The 21,427-nt window shown below is 37.5% G+C and overlaps 2 protein-coding genes across 6 annotated transcripts in view; one reads left to right on the top strand and one right to left on the bottom strand.

Moving 5' to 3' along the window:
* The window catches only part of PFKM (phosphofructokinase, muscle), a 44,598-nt gene extending 43,138 nt beyond the window's left edge, over window positions 1-1,460 (bottom strand). Inside the window, exons 1-2 of one of the 3 annotated variants that reach the window (XM_049627239.1) lie at window positions 1,319-1,460; window positions 205-295 (exon numbers count right to left, since the gene is read on the bottom strand). In XM_049627239.1, the coding sequence (XP_049483196.1) occupies window positions 205-253 (49 nt within the window). In that variant the 5' untranslated portion in view covers window positions 254-295; window positions 1,319-1,460. Of the gene's footprint in view, window positions 1-204; window positions 296-1,093 lie in introns of all 3 variants that reach the window. The other 2 variants (XM_049627241.1, XM_049627240.1) reach the window with 2 other exon arrangements.
* A 187-nt stretch (window positions 1,461-1,647) lies between these two features.
* Window positions 1,648-21,427, top strand: part of SENP1 (SUMO specific peptidase 1) — a 50,509-nt gene continuing 30,729 nt past the window's right edge. The window contains exons 1-7 of one of the 3 annotated variants that reach the window (XM_049627244.1): window positions 1,648-2,250; window positions 5,348-5,395; window positions 6,837-6,967; window positions 8,907-8,991; window positions 9,849-9,890; window positions 14,408-14,567; window positions 18,922-19,093. In XM_049627244.1, coding sequence (XP_049483201.1) covers window positions 2,199-2,250; window positions 5,348-5,395; window positions 6,837-6,967; window positions 8,907-8,991; window positions 9,849-9,890; window positions 14,408-14,567; window positions 18,922-19,093 — 690 coding nt within the window. In that variant the 5' untranslated portion in view covers window positions 1,648-2,198. The remainder of the gene's footprint in view (window positions 2,251-5,347; window positions 5,396-6,836; window positions 6,968-8,906; window positions 8,992-9,848; window positions 9,891-14,407; window positions 14,568-18,921; window positions 19,094-21,427) is intronic. The other 2 variants (XM_049627243.1, XM_049627242.1) reach the window with 2 other exon arrangements.

Below are 21,427 nucleotides of genomic sequence, written 5' to 3'. Positions count from 1 at the left end.
TCCACATATCAGACCAAAATCTCAGCTGATACTTGTGCAAGGAAGAGACATGACTCAGTGACAAATATTTTACTATAGTGGGGATGGAATAAAGTCAGTTGACCCCTAAAGCCTACATTTAGACTAGTAAGTTTTACATCCTGTATCGAAATTCCTGCAAGAGAACCCATTTGTCACTGGTGTATAATCAGGAGACAACGGTACCTGTGCTCTGAGGAGTCCTGACTAACCCGCGAGATTGAATCACACACATGAAAAATTTCAGATGAAATTCCTCCTTATGGATGGCTGTCTCCTAGAAATAGAGACGGAGTTTAATCCATATGAACAGATCTATGGAATGATTTAAGATGGACAAAACTGATATGGATCAGGTATGCCCAATACTACATGACAATATGTAGTATCAGCATATGAAGTGATGCAAATAATCTACTTTTATGTATTTGACAGGGCAAGATCTGAATTCAGCAAGCATCTCCTTTTTTCCAGAGTAGGTAAGAGGCTGGGGCCTACAGAGACTCCTGTTCTTTTCATAAAGTCTGAGCTCAGACTTCTGAGGTCTAGAGGGTCTACTCAGAAGCATTTCTCCAAGACTTCTAGACAGGGCCTGAGTCCAGAGGCCAAGTTGAAGGACTTTGTAAAAAGTCTGAATGAATAAACATACTTCTTCCAATTATTTTTTTTTTTAAAGTAGAGCACAGATTATATGTTAATCCATTCAGTCACAGGAGCAACACCAGGGCCATTTAGTTCTTCAGAGGGCAGACTCCTGGATCCTTTTCTATTTTTACTCGGAAAAGTAGGTCTTTGGTGGACCGCCAATAGCTTTCCTCACACCTCTCCCTATGTTTCAAACTCTTCCAGAGGTCTGTAAAGTGCCACAAGTTTCCAGAATCTAATTTAAACTAATCCCAAACTGGGGTTTTTTTTTTTTTCTTCTCCCGAATGGCCAATCAAGCATGATGTAGTGCAAAGACTACAGGCCTACAAATTAAGAAACGTGTTTCCTAGTCCCAGATCTCCCATGCACTTTATAACTTTGGGAAATGACTTCACTTCCCTGAAACCGTTAGATTAAGATATTTCCTACAAGCACTAACGTTCCGTGATTCTCAATGAAACACGGTATAGAGCTCGAGTTAGCTCTCAGGTCCACATCCGTCAAAGTGGCCACAAGTTTCCTCCGATTGACGGCCACAGCAAAAAGCTGCCATGGAAACCTGAGCGAGAGCAAAAATCGCCAAGCGGAACCAGAAGACGGCGTGCAAGGGGATCGAGGGAACAGGAAAAAGCGAAGGACGACGGGCACACTAACAGTAATCCGAGAACGAGAACGGGAACGAGAAAAAAATCCCAAACTAAAAGGGGAACAGGGAAATTATGACTTCAGCCTTAGATAGTCCCCGGGCTTCTCAGGCCTGGCCACACTGCGCAGGCGTCCCCCGAGTCCTCAACTCTGCTCTTTGACCTCCCGCCCCACCCCCGCCCCTCCACAGCCACCGGACGGCTCTTCCGGTGTTGTGGAGGCTGTTCCGGTTCGCGGCGGTTCCCGGGTTTTGCGTTCCGCGCCCGGCCGGAAACCCCTTCGCATAGCAGCCGGTTCCGGTTCGGTGAGTGGCGGCGGGAAGCTGGGGGAGGGGTGAGGATGGAGGGAGCCTGGGCCGGGAGGCAGTGCCGGTCCGGGCCCAGCGGCCTGGGTTGGGCTGGGCGGAAGCTGGGAGGGCTGTGGGGACGGCGCTTTTTCCTCTGCCCCGCCCCCTGGGACCACCTCCCCTCCCCCCGGCTATCCACCGGCCGGGATGTGGCCGGCGGCCGTTAGTTAGGCTTCCCGAGGCCGTTCCTTCAGGCCTCTTTCTCCCGGGCCGGCGTGAGGCCGTCTCCCTTGTCGTTACCACAGGCCCCATCTCGGCGCCCAGCCCTCCTGGGGGCAAAAAGGCCGGTTGGGATTTCGGGGCTTTCCCGCCCGAGCAGGGTCTTCTCTCACGGGAAAGCTGTTTTTCACCGGGAAGCTCAGCTTTCTGTTAACACCTGCTTCACCTCCCGCCTTCCTTGAGACCTGAGTGATATTTCTCGACTACTTCTGCGTCTCACGTAAACATTTCTCCAACTCTTTTACTCTGTGGTATCTCCCTGAGACGTGATATCGCTAGTGTGCCACCACCAGAAAGAAACGTCTGGACCCTCCTGCCCAGGTTATGAAAACCCCCTTAACTGCTACGGTTTGCTTACCTGGCTCATCGCCTCCTGGTAATTCCCTTGAACCGTCTCTTTCTTGGTGTGCCCTAACGTGGTCTCTCTGGATATATGCCCGGCTTCTCTTCAGTTTGTTGATTTCTGTTTATCGGTGCCTTTGCAGTATTTTCACTTATCTCGTTGGCAATAACTTACTCCTTTATCACTTTCAAGTCAGCCTTGTTGAGGTCATTTCACTTCACGTTTGGTACACTTATTTGGGGGGGGTGCTTATAAAATTTATATAAAGCCTTATATAGGCTACCACTTACTTTACTTCGCGTCTTTGTTCTAATTGGATATTCTGAATGGAGTGGATCACACCATCTCCTCAGTTTTTGTGGAGCTAGTTGGTGTCACGGGCTCCTGTTGAAAGGTAGATTCCACAGAATTTGGAATTACAGTTACAGTGAAACCTTCCTCGTCTCTTAAGCATGATCCCTGAATCTTCTTCCAATTTAGCGATCCCTTTTTCCCCTTTAGTCCCAGTCTGGAAGCCTCATTTCATTTTTCTCTTGAGAAGTCTCTTTCATTCCCCCCCCCCCCCATTCCAATTCATCCCGACTGCAGACATGGTCTTCATGTCACCCATCTGATGAGTTGAGTCTAGAGGGAGCAAATGGATTAAAAAACAGGTTCTGCCACTTCAGGCCAAGGTGATGTAACTCGACTACTGCTTTGAAAGTCTTTTCTTTACCTGACTCCCACGCCTCCTACCAATTGCACTGGCTTTATTTTCTTGCTATGAGGATCTTTTTATGGATCTGTTTTCCCAGTGTTTCAGCAGCAGGGACCATTTCTTACTCATCTTTGTATTCCTAATACCTTGTATGTAATTGGTGCAGAGTAAATGTTTGTGTATGAAAGGAATTGAATACTCAGTGTTTTAAGGCGTTACAGTGTTGAGGTGTTAGAGTCTAACTGGGAGAGATGGCATGTGAAAATACGAGAAACACAAGCAAATACGTGGTGTATACTACGAACTGTATCATATACATATCCAGAGTTCAGACTAGAATGATTCACTTGGTCGTTTCCATATTTCCATTCCCTTCTCATATCATAAATTATTCTAACCCCATTTGGTCCTGGATAAAGCTAATCGCCTCTCCTCAAGTAAATACTTTCTAGTAACTTCATTGTGGCTCTAAACATTCTCTTTTACAGTCACCTGTTTGCATGTAAGCTTATACATGTTTTGCCATACTTGTTACATTTTGTTACTGTCAGGACTTCGCCATCTTTTTTTTCTTTCAGATTTCCTATTGTTTTGTGTTCAGCTATTAACTTCACCTGAATAGCTGTAATAGCTTATATTCTTTTAGTAAATTAAATGAACAATGTGAACTAGGAAATATTGTTTGAATACTTTTTTAAAAAGTTTATTTTTGAGAGAGAGAGAGAGAGAGAGAGAGAGCACGTGAGCTGAAAAGGGGCAGAGAGAGAGAGGGAGAGAGAGAATCCCAAGCAGGCTTCGCACTTTCAGCGTAGAGCCTCACAAACCGTGAGACCATGACCTGAGCCGAGATCAGGAGTCTGACACTTAACCTACTGAGCCACCCAGGCACCCCGGAATACTTTTCTTAAAAGGCAGAAAAATCTTAGGGTTACAAGAGTTTGGTGGCATTAACGTTTCCAGATCCAGCATTTCATGTTGAATCTTGGAGTAAGATATCCCTACTTCTAACGTAAAGGCAAATGGCAAAGAGAAAGTAACATAAGCACACTGAAGAAGCTGATGCATTTGTGTTACAATGTAAATGTGGGGCTTTAATTATTAATGTGGAACCCAGGGGATTCTGCTTTATTTAAAAAGGAAGAAGAGGAAAGAATACCTGGAAAATTTCCAGATAGAAGCCTTTTGTTACGTTGAGCATTTGGAAATATATTTGAAGCCTGAATATAAGGCTTAAATTCTTTGGGAACCCTCCCCAGCAAGACTGGGTAATCAGATGATTGCTCTGCTTAGCCTGTAGCTATGCCAAGAAAAGCTCAAGCAGGCTTCCTTTGTGCCTGCATTTCATTATTGTGACCGTAAGGAATACCTGTTACCATCATCTAGCCCTTAGTAGATTGAAGCCCTGATATTGCTAAAGTTGATGAAGTTGATTGATAAGGTTGATGACAAACTAAAGTTGATGATATGCTCAATCTTTTTAAAATATGGTGGGGCGTCTGGGTGGCTCAGTTGGTTAAGCGACGGACTCTTGATTTCAGCTCAGGTCATCTCAGAGTCCTGAGATCGAGCCCTGCCTTGGGCTCTGTGCTGCGCATGGAGGCTGCTCTGGATTCTTTCTGTCTCCCTGCCCCTCTCCTGCTTTTGCATGCATGCATGTGGACTCTTTCTCAAAAAAATAAATAAACTTTAAAAATTTGGTAATGAGATTATGACGGTAATAAGTGTGACTGCTACCATCCCTAGTCTCCTCTTCAATCTGCCAAGAAGCATGGGTGCCAAGGACATGTTTATTAACCTAGTTCCACACAGTTAGGCTTTTAACTTCCTTTTTCTGGGAAAATTGGGTACATCAGAGGAGAAAATTTCATGTAGGTAAAGGGGCTTTGGTTTGTAGCAGTTTAATTAATGATGGGAGAGAAAGTACTTTAGTACAATTGGGAAATATTCCTTGATTGTTCTTAGAGTGTCAGTAGCTTTATGTTTGGCCACTGAGTAAAACTTCTAGAAAAGAAGTCTAATAGGACCACCACAATATCTCACTTTTTAATTAAGTGGTTTAGCATGAGGTAATAAAGGAACGGTTTGTGAAGAATTTCCAGGTTGTAATTTCAGTTCAGTCACTAACTTTATGACCATATATATACAAATCAATCTTTAAGGTTTGGCACTCCCAATTTGCTTCTTGCTGTAATGTTCTGTCATTCTGTGGGTAGTCTGTAATTGCTGTCTAATACAGCTCAGGTTCTGGAAATGTTTCAAATTGCCTCCGGTTAGTTTTAGTGTCTGTTTTCTCTATCAAGTCATCTCTTCTTACCATTTTATATTTTTCTTTCCTAAGAACACAAATGTCACTTTGAATGGCTTCCTATTCTACAATTGTATGAAAGAGGTGTTCCAGTATGTCACATTTCCGTTTTCTGTCTTCTTTTATAGAACTTTGTATCTTTGCTAAAGTCAGTGATGTGAAAAGACCTGACATGGGTAAGTCTAACTCTGAAGTAGTAATTGAGTCTTTTAGTTACTCTGATTAGTTAGGTTGGAATGAAAAAATGTTGTTGTTTTGTTTTTAACATTTTCAGTATTTGCATCTTTGTGCTTAGTGATAATCTTAAGAGAGATCTCAACTTAATTATGTAATACTGTAATACTAGACAATACTCTTGGTTGAGACATTGTTTATAGCATCATTTGGAACCATTTTCTCATTCATTGTATTGAAAAAGCCAAATACACACTAGCAAACATTTACTATGTGCCAGGCCCTGTTCTGAGTACTCAAAATATATTAATTCATTTAATTTTTTACAACTGTCTTACAAGGGTGTTTAATATCAACAAGGAAAGTGAGACACAGAAGTTAAGAAACAACTATAACTGGCAGAGCCAGAATATAAACTCAGGCAGCCTGGTTTCAGAGTCCCTGTTCTTTTGTACTATGTTATACCACCATCTATGTGATAAATAATTTGATTAGGGTAAATTTTAAAATTTCACTTAGCTGGTAACATTGAGAATTCACTATGAATGCAACATTTTGCATTATTCATAGTTCTTCATGTCTAGAAAGGGGATCCATACAAGGTCAGGACTAGTAGCCAATTAGGAATAGGTTGAACAGTCTATACAGTTAGATCTTACACATCTTATAACATCTCACGTGCTCCTTTTAGATTCACATTAGTCTTCTCTCTTGTTTCTGTTTTTTCCTTTTGCTTAGTCTACCGTCTCTCTTACCTGGTCATTTGTTTCCCTTTTCTCTAATTGCTGATGTCAGTGTAAGTTACTGAATTCTGTCACTCTCATTTGCTTCTATTCTCTTACATTAACAAAGGTCTCAAAGATGGTTATAAAGCAAGGTTCTGCCACAGTATTATAGTAATTGAGCTGATATCTGTCAAGAGCCATATGTATACATTATACTTTTTGCAGAAAAGACAGTTCAGGTGGATTCATTTTTAAGCACTTTTTGAGTTAGACAAAGGAAATAAACAGTTATTAACTGTTTTTGAGTGTTTGTTTTTGAATGATGAGTTTTTTTCCCTGTGTGTGTGTGTGTGTGTGTTTTAAGTAATTACTTCTTTTCTAGTTAAAACATTCAACATTTCTTTAGGGGAAATTTAATTTTTTAAAGAAACTTCGAATTAAATGTGGTTTGTTTTTTTTTTTTTAAATACTTGTATAGGTTTTGAACTGTTTGGCAGATGATCTCAGTCAATTCCAAATGAGCCAATTTCTGCACATGGGCCTCTTTTTGACAATGACATTTTGAGATTGCTGGCCAATGGTTAGTTATGAAAGAGGTTTTATTTGACTATAGAGCTGTTCTTTGGAAATCATTTTTATTAGGTGAAAAGATTTGTTCATAGGAAAGTAGTTATTGAAGAATTCTATGACTTGAACTAATTTTGGATTCTTTTCGCAGATGATATTGCTGATAGGATGAGGATGGATGCTGGAGAAGTAACGTTAGTGAACCACAACTCCATATTCAAAACCCATCTCCTGGGACAAACAGGTTTTCCAGAGGACCAGCTTTCACTTTCTGACCATCAGGTTAGGAACAATTTTCTTCCCTTATTTAATGAATTATTTTGGTTTCAGTTTTCATCTAATGTAATTTAAATGCCATACTCAAAAGGACGAATGTATATATAAACTTTTTAGAATTGGTATTTCTGGTGTTCTGAATTTTGTTTGATATATTAAAGTTAAAACAAGAACCAGGCTATGTATGAGTTCTTTGAGAACTGTTTATTTTAGAAAACATTTTATTCCTATGCATATTATAATCACGAAAACACAGGTCAGTGTTCTTTTAAACTAGTGTCTTAAAATTGTTGGGATTAATTTGTAAATATTCAGAGGCTCTGAGATTTCCCAGTGCTATAAAAAGTGTAGTTTCTCAAAGGACCAGAAACAACAGCATCCCGTGGGAGCTTGTTAGAAATACGGAATCTCAGGCTTCACCCCAGACCTCCTCAGTCAGAATCTACAGTTTTAAAACTTTTTATCTGATAAAGAGAAATACCATGTGATCCAGTAATTCCTCTACTGGGTATTTACCCAAAGAAAATGAAAACACTAAATTAAAAAGATATATGCACCCCTGTGTTTATGGCAACGTTATTTATAATAGCCAAAATATGGAAGCAACCTAAATGTCCATTGATAGATGAATGGTATACATATACAAATGGAATATTATATAGCATTTAAAAAGGATGAGATCTTGCCATTTGTAATAGCACGGATAGACCTAGAGAATATTATGCTAAGTGAAATAAGGCTGAGAAAGACAAATATGATTTAGCTCATATGTGGAATCTAAAAAACAAAACAAATAAATGAATAAACAAATAACAGAATAAGATTTATAAATACAGAGAACAAACTGATGGTTGTAGAGAGGGGAGTGGAGCAAAATGGGTGATGGTGAGTGGGAGATAGAGGCTTCCAGTTATGGAATGAATAAGTCACAGAAATAAAAGGCACAGCATAGGGAATATAGCGTGACAGATGGTAGCTAGATTTGTGGTGAGTATAGCATAACACATAGAAAAGTTGGATAATTGTGTACACCTGGAACTAAAATGAATACTTTTTTTTAAAAAGGAAAAAAATCTTCAGCTGGTTTATTTGCACATTAAGGTTTGAGTAATAAAGCAGTTTTTTTTTTTTAATTTTTTTTTTTTTTTAATGTTTATTTATTTTTGAGACAGAGAGAGACAGAGCATGAACGGGGGAGAGTCAGAGAGAGGGAGACACAGAATCTGAAATGGGCTCCAAGCTCTGAGCTGCCAGCACAGAGCCCGACGCGGGGCTCGAACTCACGGACCGCGAGATCGTGACCTGAGCCGAAGTCGGCCGCTTAACCGACTGAGCCACCCAGGCGCCCCTAAAGCAGTTTTTCTCAGTAGGAAAGCCATTACTAATATGGATGAGACAATTCTTTGCTGTGTGAATCTCTTCCAAGCATAGCAGAATGTTTAGCATTCTTGACACTTGGGCACTAAATGCCTGTAGTATCTGCCCCCAATAATCATTTTTAATAATTTAACTGAATATATATCCACACATTTCCAGATTGGTACTGGGGTGCAGTACCCACCCCCGATTAAGAACTTCTGTATGAAGTTATCAAAAGATTCCAAACAGGTACATTTTGTCACCCCCTTTGATAAATGATACAGCTGGCTTGCAGAACAGGATATACCACATACATATTTACCTTCTAGTGAACATCCTTTGCATTAAGTTGTGTAACAGATACTTTGCCCATTTTTCCCCTTGAAGCCTCAGTAGTTCCATCAGATTGTTTATGTATTTTTCTTTCTTATTAGTACGTAGTACATTTATAGTATATAAAAATACAATTATATTGAATTCTGAAATATGTCGTAATCTTGTTTAATGGTACATTTTTCCTAGTATAAATTTTTATCCCATTTTATTGTAAAAATATGATTTACGAAAAATCTTTTGCTTTGTTTAGATATTACCTTCCAGGGAAGGAAATTTGGACCGATCTTATACATGTTCTACAAGAAGTGCAGCTTATAATCCAAATTATTATTCAGGTATGACGCATTGCTTGGAGTCAAGGCATTTATACCATTCAGATTTCTTCCTAGCAAATTGTTTGTGTTTACTATCTCTAAAGTGAAAACATTGTCAAGAGCAAAATTGTATTTTCTCCCATAAAACATCACTGTGTGTGTGAATGGGGAAGGAGCATTGCTATAATACTTTACTGACCTGGTCTCAAACCACATATTTTTAATGAAAAAGTTTTTTTTTAATCCATTTCCTTACTTGTTCATTATGTCATTGTGAAAAGCAGTACAGCTTTGGTTTTGGCTTTTTTTTTTTTTAATATGCATATATGATGTAAAGGATATTTGTTTTGGGTGGATTTAAAGCACAGAGCTAGCCTATTTATTTTGCTTGAAATCATGAATCCTAAAAAATTATTTCTACACAAGCTTGTCCCTCCATCAGGGCAGGAAATGTTAACTACATGTTTCTGTCTAGCACCTGCCACAGCCATGCTTGCATATTCAAGGGCTTGCCTATTCAGCTTGTGATCCATGACAGAAGTCAGCATTCTCTAGGCTATTCCTAGTCCTTGGCCTGCCTGACTTTCCATCTGCCCCCTTCCTAATGTTAGGACTTACAGACTTACAGTTATCTTCTGGCTCTGTCTTGGGGAAACTAAGAGGTTTTTGTTGGTTAGCTTCCTGGCACTACAACCCAGGAAGATGATGGTGGTCTTCCCATGTCTTTTCACTACTAATTCTTCAATCTCCTCACCTTACCGCAAATATGGGAATACTAGTAATACCATTGAACCTGCCCTAATGGGATTTTTATAAGGATAAATTGAGATTATAAATATGAAATGCAAATAATAATTATTGTTATTTGGCTTCCTCAGGATTCTTTGTCAGCAAGATGAGATCTCCTCCCCTAAAAAGACGTTAGTATGATGATCTTTTTAGATTTATATTATATTTAAATGTCATTTAGGTGGGTGGTACTTTACCCTGGGCTCTGGATTTCCTCTCCTGGTATGGGAAATGGTCTCCACATAGTGTGTGCATAATTTGTATGGAAAAATCAGTTAACTGGCTCAGAAAGTAACTCTGCCATCATTATTATTGGAAAGGCCTTTCTGATGAGCAGAGAGCCTGAAATCTGGTTGGACAGCTCATTCTAGGGGAAGGACAGTTGAGTGGATAATGAAATGAGATCATTAATGAAATGAGATCATTAGTATTTCAATTTGAACTCAGGCTGTGTTTGCTTGTAATTTCATATGTTGATTTTCCATTGGGTAGAATATTTGCTTGTAGTTTAAAATAATTGCTTAATAATAAACAGTTACATAAAATTATACTCAAAATCTGCTGACCATAACAACTCAACTCTGGCCTTTTCTAATTTTTATCTGTGTACATGCTTGGTATACATCGTATGATTCAATACATGTAATCTTTTTTAGCCCATATATTTTTATTTTTACTTTTCCATCTGTTTACATGTTATTCTTTGTATCTACCTTTTTATGCTCATTTCTAATAATCCATGGGACTGATATGCACATTCACAATACTTTATGTACATTTCTAAAATCCAAAAAGCTCTGAAAACCAAAAATTATTTTCTTAATTCATTTGGTATCAAAAGTGACCTGACCTGAATTAATTCCTTGGCAAAACCTACATGAATTGACCTGAAGCTGTTTGTGTCTTTTATTTATCTATAAATATGAGTATTTATTTCACTGCAGATATATCACCACACATTTCACTGCAGATCCATCAATATGTTTGATTACAGGGTGCAGCTTCAGATTATACCTTGAAGTGCTACCATAGTATATACCAGGATATCTCTCTAAAATTCCAAAAATTTTAAATTCACAAATGCAGTGGGACCCGAGGGGCTATGAGTTAGGATAATGGGCCCATGCAATCATTTGCTTCATCATTTTCCCTATAGTTTAGGTCCCCTTCACACTTACTGTTTTTAGCTATTGTAAATAATATGACTTAAAAACATCTGTATGTATAGCTTTTTTTTTTCTTTTTAAAAAAAAAATTTCTAATATTCATTTATTTTTGAGAGACAGAGCATGAGCAGGGGACGGGCAGAGAGAGAGAGAGAGAGAGACAGAATCTGAAACAGGCTCCAGGCTCAGAGCTGTCAGTGCAGGGCCCAATGTGGGGCTCAAACCCGTGAACCATGAGATCATAACCTGAGCCAAAGTTGGAAGCTTAACCGACTGAGCCACCCAGGCACCCCTGTATAGCCTTTTTTCTTCTAAATTTCATTAGACCCTTAATATTCACAAAGGATATATCTGAGATTATCTCAAATCCTCATGTTCTTGACTGTGGTGATATTTGGCCAGATTCTTGGCTTTGTACTCAGTGACATGATTCTTGAGAGTTAGATTTTTCCTGTTTGTCCTCATACCATAAATTGATCCTCGTATCAAAATCTTACACTGAAGTTTTTCTCTGTCGCTTGAAGGCCATTTTTTTTTAGGAAAAGCAAAAAAATAACTTCATAACAGTTACTGTATATGTGATGAATAACAAATAACAACAGCCATGTTGAAATGGGGATGCTGAACTATTAGATTCATTCTCTAAATTAAAGCGTGAAGCAGAGGATTCAGATTTGTGCCTACCAAATTTCATCTAATCCCTGACCAAGCAAAGGTATGGCATGTCACAGACCTCCAGGGTTGCTCTCTGACCATCAGAATTTTTAATCTGTGAAGGCTAAGAGTTACATACTTTTTTCTTGTAATAAAACGTTCAAATCAAACGTACTTTTTATTGTGTACTTTTCCTAATTTTGTTCTCCTGCCACACCCATTCCAATTGATTTTAAATCCTGCAGAATTTTGTCTCTACTACCTCTTTTGTATGTATTCTTTTCCGATAATCCCCACATTAATTTCTGTGGTCAGTCACCATGAGCTTCACTGCTTGATTGGGCTAGATGTGGGTATCCCATTTACTGCTTTAGTCTTTTCATTCTGACTCTCTCAGCCTTTCATTCTGACTCTATTCTCTTTTCCATCAAGGTGAAAAAGAACATGGGAAAGCCCCAAAACTTTAGAATCTAGGGTCTGGAGCTTACCATTTACTGCTTTACTGGCTCTGCCTCTCTATATCAAGCTTTTAAAAAATCTGCTTCTTATTCCACTCAAGATTAACCTATTTAAAAACATTGATTTAAAAAAATCATTTTTAGAAAGCAGAGAAAATGTAAATCTTTCCGTTAATAACTTAATGTTGCTCAGACTTCAAGAGCTCTTGATTTTATTAACACAATTTATTGTGCTTAATTATTAAGAACACAAAAGAAAATTAAAACATTTTAAACCCTAAACAAAGAAAAGTAGATAAAGATAAAAAGAAATGATTTTGCTCAAGCTTAGAGTCATTATCAATGTCTTATCTTTGGAAAATATGTTAAATTAGGTTGCCACACTGGCATTTAGTAGATAATTTAAAGCATCCTGCTATTTATAACTAAATAAACCTGAAAGTTAACAAGAGCAACTGATGATGGTTACTTTCATAGTAGTGATTGCTTGATCTACATTTTTTAAAATATAAGAGTTTATTTCATTATGTTCATAAAATATTGCCTTGTCCTTGTAGAAAATTTGTAGAGAAAGTAGAAAAATACCTATCATTCTGTTATTGGAACACAACTAAAATTAAATTTTTGGTGTATTTCCTTATAGTTGTGTGTGTGTGTGTGCACATAAGTAATCTTAATTGTGGCATTTGCAATCTGATCTCTTAATGATGACAGAATACCAGGCTAAACCAACACCAAAAAAAGAGTGTCTGCAGCCCTATGTTGGTCCCTCTCTATCGCTGCTTGATTACATCAGCAATACTGGACTATTCATTGCTTTCATTGAGTGGGGATAGAACCACCTTGTTCTGGTTAAACAGACTGCCTGATCCTGTGCTTTCCCCTTGAATTTGAAAGCCGAAGCCTTTGTCAAATGCCATTGAGGAGGCTACTCTGGCTTCTCCTTGGTCTCAAATTTCACACTTGTCAGGGTAATTTTGCATTTTTTGGTAGACTTATTCCTTAAGTAGACATCTCTAGGCAAATCATTCCCTAATCATATTGTAGCAAAACGTGTGAGAGACAGATTTCTACTGTTATTACTTTGCATTTAAAGATAAAAATGTTCTGGCCTTTAATAATACTCATTTTTATTAGTCTTATGTTTCTCTCCTTAAAGTAACAGTGATAGATGCTATGCATAGATACTGATTACAAAGGTAAAGGGTTATAATTCATTTTGAAAGTAAATATAATTTTAGATTAGGTTCATCCACTGGTGAATCAACTGGTACTAACACCACCCTTGACCACTGCTGTTTTTCCTGTCTTATTCATCCTAAATCCCAATATTCCTGATCCTAAAAAAACAAAACAAAACAAAACAAAACTTATTTTTGTCACCTGGTCTATTTTTTGGATACAGTATCAAGAGCTACATTAAATATTTGAAATAACATAATATTGTGCAGAATTCTGTGGTAATTCGCTTTGAAAGGTCTTCAAAATGATGTCCACATTAGGCAAAAATTCAAGAAGTAGACAATTATCATTCTCAATTTTCCGCTGGTGTTCCTCAGAGTTCCATAACCTAATATCTGAAGTTATTTTGAAGGTGCTGTTTTAAATTGTCTGATCCTGCTGATAGGGAGAGGTGGGTTTAGAAATTATTCTAGTCCTAGGTGAAATTTCAAGAAACTTTTCTTACCCCAGCCTATAAGCCACAAGTCAGAAGATCCAAATATAATTCTTACTTAGTCTGATTGCAATATCAAGCATTGGAGGGAGTATTGATATGTCTGATGATTATGACATTAAGTGACTGAAGATAATCATACCAGAACCAGATGCATATGATGGGTCATTCCTGCCATAAGCCAGCCAGAATAAGCAGCAATGAAGTTATCTCTGCTCTTAGAGCCCCTGAGTTGTGAACATGGTAATTAAAAACAAAGTGACACCAGCTGCTTATTAAGCAATAACTGTTGTTCATTTGAATTACAATTCTCCTTGGCCCTCCACCTGCTTTCTTACTGGTCTGGCCTACCTTCTTTCAGGCCCAGGCCTGGGAGTGCTTGCAAGATATAGTTGGGGTAAAATGTTGACTTTTGGTGGACACCACGGAGTCACATTGATGCAGATAAGGCACATGGCTGTGGCAGGATTCAGCTCCTTCATCAATTTTCAGGTTAGTATGGCTGAATCAATTATAGTTTGTAGAAGTTCCCTTACTGCAGACTTTACTGGCAGTTGAGACTGGGATCTTTCTTCCATGAGACACATGGTGCTATGCCACATTACTTTGGAATACAATGTTGGACATGGTTGCAGTCATATGGAAAACTACTACTGTCGGTATTTGTCTGATTATTCAAACTTTTATTCTTTTAGACAACCCTTCCTCAGACAGTTTTCTTGGCTCAGGAGATTTAAGAACCTTTGGCCAGAGTGCAAATGGCCAGTGGAGAAATTCCACTCCAGCATCAGGTTCAACTTTACAAAAATCAAGAAACAGCCGAAGTCTTTACCTCGAAACCCGAAAGACCTCAAGGTAGGTATTCTGGCTGCTTAGTTCACAAGTCTTTCCTCCGGTATAAGAGAAAATGGCCATAAGATGGTTGTTAACATTGGCATTTTAAAGGTGTAACACCATTTCTGAACTTTTAAACCATGAAAATATGGACAAATGCATTTTAAACTTTCAACTTTTAATTGGTGCTGAATTTTGGTGACATCCAAAGCTTCTCATTAGAGGAGAGTTTTGAGGGAAATCTTGGTGCATATGAATGAGTATTTATTTTGGGATTAATATGGCTATTATGAATCTTAACGTGGAAGTCGTTCAATTTCTACGACTTCAGTAGCAAAGAAATCAGCGCATTTTTATAGGCTTTCACATGAGCAGAGACCTGGCTCAAACCAAAGAAACTCTGCACCCCATGGCCTTAGGGCTTTATCCTTTCAGCCCAATTTCACAGGCACTACCTTTTCCCTCACTAAGCTTATAAAGGTTTCCCTCAAGAACTTTATTAGTAAGATATTTCTTTTTTAAAATAGTATTTATGATTTCTTAAATTTTACTCTAGTGATGGATTTTAGGAATATGGTATCATTTAATTTCCTGCTTAGTTAAAGCTAAGCTTGCTGGCATTGATAGAAACCAATGAGATGGCTTTTATTTTATGATTATCAGCACGTGGACTCTGGAAACATGTGTCAGTACTCCCAGGGATAGTCTTCTCCACTCCTTATTTTTTTTAATTACACAAGAATTCATTAATGCATTCACATTGTAAAAATTAAAACATTGCCAAAAAAGCTGAAGATCCCTTGGCCACTCCTCACAATTTTATTCCCCTCTCCTTGGTGTATTTCCATCCACACCTTTCCCTATGTGTGTTTCTCTTTTGCTCTTATATAGCGTGAGATATATGCATGTGTACTATGAAATGTATAATGTTATTTTGTCTTCATTAAAGATTTTCTATATGCATCATTTGGCAAGTTGCTTTTTTTACTCAGTAAGGCTATACTGTTATTTTTAAAAATAACATTATTATAGAAACAAGTACATGTGCTTTGTGAAAAATCAGAAAATACAGATAGGTAAAAATAAAAAATAAAAACATCATGTTTCCACCAGTTAAAGATCACCTCTGTAATATCTTAGTATATTTCCTTCCAGATGTTTTGCTCTGCATTTATACACATTTTTTCAAACATGAATTCATACTGTGCATACTTTTACAATAATCTGATTTTTAAGTCAATCACATCTTCTTTTCCATTCAGTAAATTTGTCTTGTACACTAAACTGTATTTAAATTTTCCTAGTTGACCCAAAATATCCTTTATGGCTTCTTTGTCCAAACCAGTATATAATCTAGGATTGCATCTGGTGGTTATTGCCTTTAACTCTCTTACAATCTAGAAAACCCCTTTTTTTCTTATGACATGACTTTTATACATAGTGTTCCACCCTTTGGATTTGACAGGTTTCTTCTTCATAGTATTATTTTGTCATTTATCCTCTGTATTTTTTTGTAAACTAGATTTTTGTCTTCAATAAAAACTAGTGATGTGTTACATCACATTAGAAAACCTCTAAATCTGGTTCTCCTATCATTAGTGATTCTGGAGTAGAGAGGTAACAGTCTGATCCTTTAGTACAGTTAGGTATTCCCCCTTGTGACTAGAATATAACTGATGTAAATGATGTTACTTTGGTGTTCTATCAATGACCAGTTTCGTATCAGCCTAATAGTTATTCACATCAATTGATAATTGTTATCTGATAATTTTTTTAAATTGAGGTATATTTGACATATCACATTATATTAGTTTCAGGTATATAAACATAATGATTCAGTATTCGTATGTATTGCAAAATGATCACCATAGTAAGTCTACTTAACATCTATCACCATACATAGTTACAAAATTATTTTTTCCTGTGATAAGAACTTTTAAGACCTCTCAACAACTTTTAAATATGTAATATGGTATTAATTATAGTCATCATGCTGTACATTACATCCTCAGAACTTACTTAGAACTTGGAAATTTGTATCTTTTGACTTCTTTGGCCTGATAATAATTTTATTAGAGTTAATGAAATAATACTTTTCCAGTGTTATCATTTCTTCTACACTTATTGTCACTCTGCTGTGAAGGAGAGCTTTTTTTTCTCAGTAGATAGGGTTGTTTGGTTACCTTAAGATACATCTACTGGGAAGGCAGGATATACGATTAGATCTTCTTTTCCATTACCAATTTTCAAAGTGAGGTTTTTTTTTTTTTTTTTTTTTTTAATAACCACTTCATGTGGTTCAGAGGAATTTTTCTTTTCTTTTTTAGTGTCATTACAGATTCAGTGTGTTTCAATCTACCACCATCATTATTCTTGTAATGTTCACATTCTCACAGCTTTATCCAGTGGGAGTTCTTTCAAGCTTACTGCTGTGTCTGGCCCAACCTCATTAATTGTTGGAAGCATCCTTGCTCTCTGGCATTGCAAGATGTTCTCCCACTGTTTTTTTCTTTAGAAAATAAATCTTTTGCATTAAACACACACACACTCTAGGAAGCATCAATAAAAAAGACATTGTGAAGAATTCATTATATCTTCACCAAGCCAGTTATACTTGCCTTTCTTTTTGTAGCTGCATCCACCCATCCTAAGGAAATAAGCCTATTCCCAAAATTCTGAGTCCTTGTTCCTTTCCCCACTCTAACACACATAGAAACCATTATAATTTGAAGAGTTAGAGGCAGAGCATGTAAGTGCTTTTTTTTTTTTTTTTTTTAAGTTTTTAATTCCAGTTAACATACAGTATTATGTTAGTTTCAGGTGTAGAATGTAGTGATTCAGCATTTCCATACAACATCCCGTGCTCATCAGAAGTGTATTCCTTGATCTCCATTACCTATTTCACCCATCCTTCCACCACCTCCCCTATGATAACCATCTGTTTGTTCTGTATAATTAAGAGACCGTTTCTTGATTTGTCTCTCTTTTTTTTTTTCCCTTTGAGAGAGCATGTAAGTGCTTTTTGATTTTCTTTAGACTAGTCTGATTTCATTTGGATCCAGACTAATTGTACTGATTTAAAGAGTTGTTTTCAGGGGCGCCTGGGTGGCACAGTCGGTTAAGCGTCCGACTTCAGCCAGGTCACGATCTCGCGGTCCGTGAGTTCGAGCCCCGCGTCAGGCTCTGGGCTGATGGCTCGGAGCCTGGAGCCTGTTTCCGATTCTGTGTCTCCCTCTCTCTCTGCCCCTCCCCCGTTCATGCTCTGTCTCTCTCTGTCCCAAAAATAAAAAAAAAAACAAAAAACGTTAAAGAGTTGTTTTCATTGAATTCAGCTTAGTCAGCTGTGTATTCTGCATCCTCAGCAAAAAAAAAGAAAAAGAAAAAGAAAGAAAATTCAGTATGCTAAGAGCAAGTACCTTATACTTACTGGGTAATAATAGATGAAAAAGACCACATAGAAAGAACTTTAAATTATTAATCAAGTCTTAGCGATAAGACTGAGCTTTAAGTTCACAAAAGCACTTTTCCTGCCAGTGTTTTCCTTTATTTGGGGGTACAAACAGTTTAAAAAAACAAAAAAATTCTCCTTCAGAGGAGGTAAATAGGCCAGAAGGAGAATTGGCAGAGAGCGATGCAGCCTAAAAGAAAGCCTTCTGGTTGTTTTTAATGAAGGATGGGAGCCCTCTGTTGGCTTTTTAGGAAATTTTAAAATTCAGTTTAGATTTTTTTTTTTTTTTTAACATTTATTCATTTTTGAGACAGAGCACAAGCAGGAGAGGGGCAGAGAGAGAGGGAGACATAGAATCCGAAGCACGTTCCAGGCTCTGAGCTGTCAGCACAGAGCCCGACGCAGGGCTCGAACTCACGAACTGTGAGATCATGACCTGAGCTGAAGTCAGGGGCTCAACCGACTGAGCCACCCAGGAGCCCCTAAAATTCAGTTTAAAAGCTTCTTTGAGAGGCTTTAGCTTTATCCATCTTTGCATAAATAATTCCCCACAAAGGGCTTGAGGGAAGGGGTTGCAGCAAGTAAATAGAAAGTGTAAGATACATAGACCCCAAGTTTACTGAAGAAGTCTGACCTGATATACTTTTTGTCATACTGCACAGGTCTTTGGTTCCTGACCAAAGGAACTATAAAGTTAAGAAATGCAATTTTAGATGTTTGGTAATTATGTAGTATGGTAATCTAGGACTTCTTAAGTTGCAGAGCCTGGTGCAGCAACCCATGCATCATTTCTTGTATATGTCCCTCAAATGGTACATCCATTATTCTACCTGTTGGTGTTTTGTTTTTGGTATTTCTTGAAAGTGAAAATCACTAGGTTGGATTTTCTTGCTGTTTTTTTCTTATGAACTTTTTTTTTTTTTTTAGTGGATTATCAAACACTTTTACAGGAAAGTCAAATCATCACTGCCATGTGTCTGCATACGAAAAATCTTTTCCTATTAAGCCTGTCCCAAGTCCATCTTGGAGTGGTTCATGTCGCCGAAATCTCTTGAGCCCCAAGAAAACTCAGAGGCGACATGTTAGTACAGCAGAAGAGGTAAGGAAAACCTGCGACAAACACTGCTAAAGGTTAGAATCTTTCCCTGTATTCAACCGTTTGTTCCTCTGATTCAGACATTTACTAACCATCTGTTCACTTAGTCCTTTCTCTGCTTTTTGTTTCTTAATTTAGATTTTAGGAGGACTTCATTATTTTTCTTATCATCTTCTCTATTCCTGTTGGGCAGCAGACTTACTTTTCAGTATTTTCTAAATGAGTTCTCATATATCAAACTATCTCTGGTTTTTTTTTGGGGGGGGCCCTTCCTCAACTCTTGTTTCATATGGCAAACTGTTAATCTTGCTGGGTTTGATGAAATACCTGCCTTTATTTCTTATTAGGACAATTTTCCCTTAGTGTAAGAAGAAAATCAAGAAGCCAGCTAAATAATTTACAACCCTTCATTGAGTAAGAAGATCTTTGAGATCATAGATGTTCCCCCCAAAAAAGATGTTTTGTTGACACTTTGGTTGTTATATGCATTCAGTAAGCCTAAAGGAGAAATTCAATTCTGTAAATATAATATAGCATATAATTTATGTGGTAGGAAATGTGCTTGTACCTGTTAAGTTAAATACTATGCATCTAGTCAGCTTTGGACTGCTTGCTATTGAAGATACAAATAAATAACAATACCTTACATTTATATTGCATATAGAGTTTCCAGTATGCTTTCCACATGTATTACTATGTTGAATCATTTTAATCCTGTGAAATAGATAGAGATGATATGCACATTTTACATATTAGGAGAGTAAAGGTGAGAGGTCACACAGTAAATAGCCAGCCTACAACCCAGGTCTTTTGGAGTCTAGTCTGGTATGCATTGTATTATACAACCCAGCGGTATGGCTCCAGCCCATTGGAGCTTACAGACTGGAGAGTCAAGAATATAGCACTATGTGCTAAATAACTAGATAATTTGTTAATGATGATTGTTTAAGTGGCAAAACTTGATTATTTGTGACATGGTTAGTAAAAATGCATTTTTTTTGGTTTTAAGTTTGTATTGAATCTAAAATATTCAAGCAGAGGGTGGCAGAACTAGCAAGTCATATTTAGTAGGTAAAGGATAGATAAGAAACTGGCAGCAGTTGCCTTTGGTGATAATAGCTGAGCAATAGTAGAGATTTATTTTTCACTTTTGTACTATTGAATTTAGCACCATGTATGTATTAGTTATTACATACATAAATCATATTTTTTTAATTACTGGGGCTGTGCTTCTGCTGGATCCTAGGCAGCCTATGGGGTACAGAGAGACTTGTGGGGGAGGAGACAGCAGCAGCATGGCAGCTGGATACTGGCCTCCCAACTCTCCCCTGCCCCATGTGGCTGCTGCTGAGATCACTAGGATCCTTAAGACTATGTGCGGTTCATTGTAATCCCACTAGCTAACCAGTCCTTTGGACCACTCAGCCCCTCCTCCTTTCACCTCTGCCTTCAACCTGAGGACTTGGGCCAGGTGAATAATTTTTATCCTTCCAACCAACCCTCTAGGCCAATGTCCAGGGTGGGCCATTGGAGGACATGAAGGTGGAGTTTCTCTTCCTTCTACAGTGTCAAGAAGATGCCAAAGATTGAATTTATTCTGTGAAACGAGATGCAGAAAATTTTGCCTCATTTGTTTTTTAGGTCTGTATTCTGATATGAAAATCAAGTCACTTGTAGTACAGGAATATGGGATTGCTCATATAATACGAGTAAGATAAAATATTGGACCAAATTTTATTAAACTATCAATAGATTATTCAGATATTTAGTCTTGGATAGTACTAGATAATCTGGATTAAAATAAAATTCTTTTTCTTCCCTTGGGAATAAAGAATTTACTGATAGGAGCTTACAAACTGAAGGAAAAATTATTTTCCATGGAAATGTTGGGATCTCCAAGGGAGATACAGTTTCTTATGTTAAGGAAGGAAAATTAGATATTAATCTTACTGCTGGATTTATTTATCACCTTCAGGAATATAAAGTCATTTATAAAATTAACATGATGTTAACCACTGCATTGTTCAGCCTTACAATAGAAGTTTAAAAAGAATACGTAAAGAAGAATTTGGAAATATGTAAGTGATGGCTAGACCACCACTTGGCTGAAGGCTGATTCAGGGATATCATTAAAGAATGGTACTAACAGGGTAACCACTAGCCATATGCACTACTTAAATTAATTCAGATTAAATTATAATTTATATATGTAATATAAATAAATAAATAAATGTATAAATATAAATTAAAATTTACTTTCTCAGTCATACTAGCCACATTTCAAGTACTCATTAGCCACATATTGCTAGTGGCTGCCATACTGGACAGTGTAGAGTA

This window comes from Panthera uncia, chromosome B4 (assembly GCF_023721935.1).
Source record: "Panthera uncia isolate 11264 chromosome B4, Puncia_PCG_1.0, whole genome shotgun sequence".
NCBI lineage: Eukaryota > Metazoa > Chordata > Mammalia > Carnivora > Felidae > Panthera > Panthera uncia.
This window is presented reverse-complemented; position numbering and strand designations above follow the sequence as displayed.